Consider the following 7,519-nt stretch of genomic DNA (forward strand, 5'->3'; position numbering starts at 1 on the left):
CCGGCTGGGTCAACATACAAAATAGTTAAGATAATAATAAGAATATACTTCATGTCGACTAAACAGCAGTTTTACTTTTAATCAGGTTGCTTAAAGGGACTGTAAGCGTAATTTCAAGGAACTTTCCAAGCAAAGATGACAATGCCAGATTCACAACGATACCCTTGAAATATGCATTATCTGATGTAGAAGATATTGTCGTTTTTTATTTAAAAGTGTATTAATCTGATAATTCCTATGTTGTTTCCCTGTATTGTATAGAAACCCTGCACAACTAAAAAAAATAACTATTTTCACAAAACAAGACATTCGTATATATATAAATATGTTGTCTATAGCCGGCCAAACGGCTGGATCGATTGGGCTGATTTTTTTGTGGACACTCATGGGTGGTTGGATGATGTTATAGGCTAAAAAATTAGATTTTTTTCAAACTTTTTTGATCAAATTTTTTTCACGGGCAACTCTGTGCCTTTCAGCTGGTAAACCTTTAATATTTAAATCATTCTTGAACAAACAAAGATCGGATTAATAAAAAAAAAATCAACAGTTGAACAAGAAATGACTAATAATGTCTCTCTCCGAATGGAATAACTTGAGATGAAAAATATACCCTCGTTAGGTTTTAAATGGATACTGCTTATGTGAATAAAAAATCACACTTAAGTTGAAGTGATGACGTGAACGACCCCTTTAATAACAATGTTTCAATGTCGAGAAAGCTGGCATTTGAATAAATATGGATTGAGAGAACTATGGTTTCTGAATAATTTATTTTGTGTGGTATAGACGGTACAGACCAAATAAATTATTTAGTAAGGGGCGGTGGGAAAACTTTTAAAACGCTATATTTTTACTTTGTGTAGGCAGAATACATATTCTTTTAAATAATTTAAAACACTGCTTTAGGAAACCTATAACAACAAAACATATTTGTGTTTATAGTAACACTTGAAATTTTTTTTGCTGATATTGTTTCCAATATCTTTGAAACCCAATGTCGAAGATCTTGAATATTTCAAACTATGAATTCTGTTAGATCAAATAACCTAAGTTTAAAATATTTACACCATGATGGTGCAAAATTAGAATGATTAGTAAATTTGAGCTTGTGGAAAAGAATCAATTCCTTTAATATCGATTTTTCTTTCTATTGAAAACCTTTATAAAAATTTTAACAAGATCTCAAAAAATAATTTTATTCAATTTTGAGAGAATCATCCCGCATTTCTATCCACAATTTCATGATCTTGGGTATAGAAAGTTTCTTATTTGTTCTGAGGCCAATAAGTAACATTTTATACCGGAAAAACAGGTTTCTCTTTTAATTTCGCGGATTTTAACCCTATCTCCGCTGGGGTACTTGAAAACCAGGATACGATTCAACAGCCTCAGACCAATACTTTTTGAGTTATGTAAAAAAAACTACAGGGGGGGGGTCAAATTGACCCCCCCCAGCGGGAATAGGGTTAATAAAAACAAATCATTGAAACTTAAACTGAATGAATTTATATATGTCTTGTATTATCATTTAGGAAATCATATTTTTTGTTGTGATTTTTACTTTTTGATTGTATTCGGTTTAAAATCAACAATCATTTACATTGTTTCCTCTTTAATAAAATACCAAAATAAATTCCATTTTTGGGGGAAATCTTAGAAAAGATAAATATATTTCTTGTTTTCTGATCAGCTATAGGTTTAGATTAATCAGTGGTACACGAGAAAACTGGACAAGGATGAAAAATCAAGGAGAAGAAATCTGGTATTCTAGATTCCTTTCCCCTTACTATATTTCTTTTGTTGACAATGCTAAATAATCCAACCTCTACCGAACTCACAAGTTTAGAATTACAATGGGCCGCCATATTCATTGCCTGTTAATGGATTTTAAAGGAAATTTAAAAAAAGTTTTAAAAGTGCGTCAGAAAAATGTTAAAAATTAATATTTTTTACTTTTGACAAATATTCATATGTCATATGTGACACATGTTGTTTTATCCATTCTTAAGGTGCTTTTAGATAAATAAGTTTTAGCTCTGTAGCTCAATTAACAAAAAAGTAATTAAACATTTTTAATTTTTGGAAACGCCGGTTCACCGACCCGCCGTTTGACTGTGCTCGCGGAACAGAAAAAAATGAGTAAAAAAAGATTTCGAATTTTAACACAAAAATTCATCCCAATCGGTCCATCCGCTATACGCAAAACATATATGTTCGTTCTTAAATTTAATTTCGATGTTTTAACAAAGAATTTGATGAAAATAGTCACGTTTATAGAATTGGGTCATGGTTATTATAAAATATCAAAAATAAACGATATCCCGTCGTATCAAGTAAAGCTTAGCACAAGATATCTAAAAACTATAATTAAATACAGATTTCCGATATTTGGCGTATCTTAATACCTTGATGTTTGTGTCACAAACGAGGAAAAAGGAATTGAGTTTTTGTCACCAATTGGAATTTGCTAATCCCTATATCTTTGCAACCTGATGGTGTAAACTTTTGTTATTTCAAACTTATGTTTATTTAATCCTACAAATTCATTGTTTTAAATATCTAAAGTCTGCGACTTTGGGTTGTAAAGATTTTGGGATCAAAAAGTGCGAGATTGTGGCTAAGACTCAATTCCTTTCAAAAGATTTTTTGAAAAGAAATGTTCAGAGTAAGATGTAAATTTATGCGTATATGATCCGAAGAAAATCTATTAACTAATATTTAGTATACTCGTCTTGGTTTTTAAAATATGATCGTACAATATTTTCAACTTAATCTATACAGATGATAGAGAAAAATTTCCTATAAGTCATTACAGAAAGATCTAAAAAATGTCCTTAATATCGGTAATTCCAAGAGGTTCATAGAGGGGGTGAATTATATCAGAGATAAGTACAAATCTTTTTTAACATTCGGTACACTCATAAACTTACTTAGATAAAACGTTTTCATAAACGCTATAAAAAAACGCTCGTCTATCAAAATATTTCAATTTTGAGGATAAAAGTTATATATTATTTTCTAGGTACACCATCTTTTTATAGAACTATAAATGAATAATCTTACCTTCCAGTTCTTCGATAACCATCTCTAGAACCAGGATCACCAAGTCCTCCACGGTCTCCACTAACATAACGAGGACGGGTATAGTCTTCACTATCCCTGTACCTTCTCCCACCTTCTTCTCCTCCCTCTCCTCTCCTTCCTTCTCCTTCCATCCTTCTTCTATCCCCCCCTTCCTCCCCATCCTTCCGTCCAGCGTAGGAGGTTCGCTTTCTGAATTTATTTGTTTTCATAACATGCTTTACATCTATTCTTCAGATAATAGGATGGAATAGCTTTTTCCTGGAACTTTGCAAGTAAGCAATGAGCAATTATTAATTAATCTTTTAAAATAAAAAAGCACTGAGAAACTGTTACGGATTTTCTCGATTTAATTGGCGGATTTTCATAATTTAATCGAGGCGCGCCTCTGGAATTTTTATATATATTTTAAGCAAGATCATTAAATGTCCACAATTCTCCAATTCCCATTTATAGCCCACCCCCCATTTAAAAAAGAGAAGGCCGCCGTCTCCATTAAAAACACATATTTCCGAACTGCAGTAGTCAGGGTATAAAAAGGAAAATATCTTAACTTTATCTATCATCATATATTTATAACGGTAAAAGTTTTACCTAAAGAGGAAAAGTTTTAATTTCTCAACTTGTATGGGCCATTTATATGGGTGGGGGGGGGGGGTCCAGGCCTCTGTTTTATATTCTAAGAAGAGATAAAACTTATTTTATGCTAGCCATAATCATACCATTCTTTCTTATTCATCTCTGAATATTAGAACAATTCCTCAGAGGGAGGGGGGGTCTTGGTACGCGCATGGAGACATGTATAAAAATTTGGCTTGTCTGGGTGTTTGTTTGTTTGTATCCAATAAACGTCAAAACAGCTGAACCGATCGGGCCCAAATTTTTTGTGGGACATCACGTGACCACAGGGAAGGTTTATGAATGATAAAAATTAAAAAAATGTGTTTCAAAGGATTTCAAGTTTGTAAAAAATTTTAATTCTTGAAAATCCGCGATTTTTTTTTTAAAAATCCGCAAATTTTTTTCTTCTTTGTTTAAAAATGAAAACAAAAAGAACATGTTCACAATTTAAATAGAAGATGGGCGCGAAGCGCCCTAAAAGCCTAGAAAGAAGGGCGCGAAGCGCCTTGAATTTCTAGTATAATAGATTTTATTAAGTTTATGAATATCTAAACTTCACCGTTATAAATAAAGATAAAAAACTAAAATCATATTTCTTAAAACTTGAAAATGTTTTTTCTTCGACAGCAGCAAGATTTTGCAAAACTTTACGAATTTTGAATCTTTCTGCGCAAAGAAATATCAATCTTTTGCAAGGTTGCAACTTGCCAACTGTCTGAAACGTGAGATTTGGATATTTTGCAAATATGAAATATGCATTTCGGAGTGTAGAGTATAGAGTGTAGAGTGTTGAGTGTAGATTGGAGAGTGGAGAGTAAAGATTAATAATGGTGAGCAAATTTATTAAAAGAATCCTTAGTAATAAAATATTCTGAAGTTGTTATTAATACCTAATCCGAATTAAGAATCCCTTGAATTTGATGATAAATAATAAATGATAAACAAATATAATTCCTAAGATCTAGATCCATTAAGCTCTGCTCGCTTGCAGCATCTATCATACGAAAATTGTAGTTTGTAAAGGGACTGTTCCCTTCTCCGCTTACAGATCCGGTGCTATACCTACAATTCATCTAGTCAATTAATCATTCAATTAGTTTATCAATAAATCAATTAACCAATCAATAATTTACAAATCAATTTAATGATCAATAAATCAATTAATCAATCAAATAATTTATCAATAAATCAATTAGTTTATCAATAAATCAATTAGTTTATCAATAAATCAATCAGTTTATCAATAAATCAATTAGTTTATCAATAAATCAATTAGTTTATCAATAAATCAATTAGTTTATCAATAATTCAATTAGTTTATCAATAAATCAATTAGTTTATCAATAAATCAATTAGTTTATCAATAAATCAATTAGGTAATCAATTAAAGATATTTGTGCCAATAAAACAATTTTTCATAATTCTTAATAAACGATACTTTTGAAAGATTTGTCTTTCATGCAAAAAATGTGAACGTGTGGGTACCGTTGTAAATCGGGCATGCCTTTAAACTAAAATAACTTTCCAATGTCAGTCCTTTTAAAGGGAGTGACCGGCATTGCATGGTGGATGACCTGAGTATACTAGTATTGTAGAAAATCTTTTTAGGATTCATTTGAGACGGATCAAACGTTTCCCCGATGTATAATTTCTAAGTTTGAGTGCAAAGTCAACGTTCAAAATCATAAATTTTGGTGGGTAGTTGGTACGTTTTAAGAATTGTTTTTTTTTTAATTATTAAATTATTAAATAACGAGAAGGAAAAATAAAATACAAATTCTACAGTAAACTGATTTGATGTTTTGGAACATATTTCTCTAAAGAAATTTGTTAATATATCAATGTTAGAATCGAATATTTTGTTTTCATCATTTTATAGAATTTCTTATTTTCTATGAATTTGTTCGCAGAGATTTCTACGAATTCTTCAAATGTCGTCTTTTCAATATAAATTCCAGAAAATCTGTAGAAAAACTAATAATTGAATGAGATTACTTATTTTTGACGATAAGAGTTTGTTTTTATTTCTCAACCTGTTCCTGAACAACTAATTAGTTTACTACAGAAATTTGTTTACATGTTTGGTCGTCGTTAGTTAATATCTCAAATAATCCTAAAAATTTGTCCGCAATACAACATATTCTGTTCAACCACCATACATTGCCGGTCACTCCCTTTAAAGGGATTTAATTCAATTCAGGACATGGGGGAATTAAAGACATTGTAGAAATTAAATGGTTTTATTTAGTTGAGGAGTCTGGGGTTGGTTTGTTAAATCTAATTTAGAGGTTAAAAGTTGCCAGTAAAAAGTTTGCAAGTCTGCTGGAGGACGATACTTTTGAAAGATTTGTCTTTCATGCAAAAAATGTGAACGTGTGGGTACCGTTGTAAATCGGGCATGCCTATAAACTAAAATAACTTTCCAATGTCAGTCCTTTTAAAGGGTTGACCTGAGTATACTAGTATTGTAGAAAATCTTTTTAGGATTCATTTGAGACGGATCAAACGTTTCCCCAATGTATAATTAATAAGTTGGAGTGTAAAGTCGACGTTCAAAAATTATACAGTAAACTGATTGGATGTTTAGGAACATATTTCTCGAAAGAAATTTGTTAATATATCAATGTTAGAATCGAATATTTTGTTTTCATCATTTTATAGAATTTCTTTTTGTTCTATAGATTTGTTCGCAGATTTCTACAAATTCTTAAAATGTCGTCTTTTCAATACAAATTCCAGAAAATCTGTAGAAAAACTAATAATTGAATGAGATTACTTATTTTTGATGGTAAGTGTTAATTTTTATTTTCTCAACCTGTTCCTAAACAACTAATTAGTTTACTATAGAAATTTGTTTACATTTTTTGTCGTCATTATTTAATGTCTTAAATGAATCCTAAAATATTTGTCCACAATACTACATATTCAGTTCAACTACCATACATTGCCAGTCACTCCCTTTAAAGGGATTGAAATCAATCCAGGACATAGGGGAATTAAAGACATAGCAGAAATTAAATGGTTTCAAAAATGAATTTAATTAGTTGAGAAGTTTGCAAGTCTGCTGGAGGACTTCAAGTTTAAACTAATTTTTTCTTGACGAGTAGTTAATTCAAGTCAATATTACTCTTATTAAAGATCGATTAAGAGAAAGTTTACTTTTTTTTTATAAATTGACCTTCTAAAAAATATTTGCTTTATACACAAAAAAGTCCCAAATTCAGTCCCTTTTACCTTGGTAAAAGGACTGTTCAAAGGGACTGTGACTCTCCTTGTCCGATTCACAACGGTACACTTGATACCGTACCAGCTGATCAATAATGTGGAAGCTTTTGTAGAGAAACAATTGTACATGATCAGTTTTAATTTTGTAAACTATCTTTTCATTCTAGATCAGTCAAAGCTTTTAAGGGTGTGGATATCGGCATTGTCATCTTTGCATGGGCCTTTATGTCACTTGAAATTACGCTTATTACCTTAAGACCCTCAATGAAGTAGTAAAAGGGTAATTATTATTATTTACCCCTCCCCCCCTCCGTTCTTATTCTGTTTATTATTTATATATTTGTTATTCTATTATATTGTATACCTCTTTGATCTAGGTGTATATATTCTCGAAGGGTCAAAATCTTCTGCTGCCTTACTAAATAAAGACAAAAAAAATCAAAATGCATTAAAACCAAATCAACCGAATCCAGAATCTTAACAATTAAAAATTGTAATAATTGACCAATTATTTTACGCTCTAAACCTATTTACTTATTAACAATGTTATTAACTCTAAAATTCTGGGCTAGGGCATTTGGTACTACCA

The 7,519-nt window shown here is 30.8% G+C and overlaps 1 protein-coding gene across 2 annotated transcripts in view; it reads right to left on the reverse strand.

Moving 5' to 3' along the window:
• Positions 1 to 3,036: 3,036 nt before the first annotated feature.
• The window catches only part of LOC111715654 (uncharacterized), a 19,096-nt gene continuing 14,613 nt past the window's right edge, over positions 3,037 to 7,519 (reverse strand). For both annotated transcript variants that reach the window (XM_023491005.1, XM_023491004.1), the window contains exons 6-8: positions 7,295 to 7,348; positions 4,660 to 4,767; positions 3,037 to 3,276 (exon numbers count right to left, since the gene is read on the reverse strand). In XM_023491005.1, coding sequence (XP_023346773.1) covers positions 3,063 to 3,276; positions 4,660 to 4,767; positions 7,295 to 7,348 — 376 coding nt within the window. In that variant the 3' untranslated portion in view covers positions 3,037 to 3,062. The remainder of the gene's footprint in view (positions 3,277 to 4,659; positions 4,768 to 7,294; positions 7,349 to 7,519) is intronic.

This window comes from Eurytemora carolleeae, unplaced genomic scaffold, assembly GCF_000591075.1.
Source record: "Eurytemora carolleeae unplaced genomic scaffold, Eaff_2.0 scaffold1822, whole genome shotgun sequence".
Lineage (NCBI taxonomy): Eukaryota > Metazoa > Arthropoda > Copepoda > Calanoida > Temoridae > Eurytemora > Eurytemora carolleeae.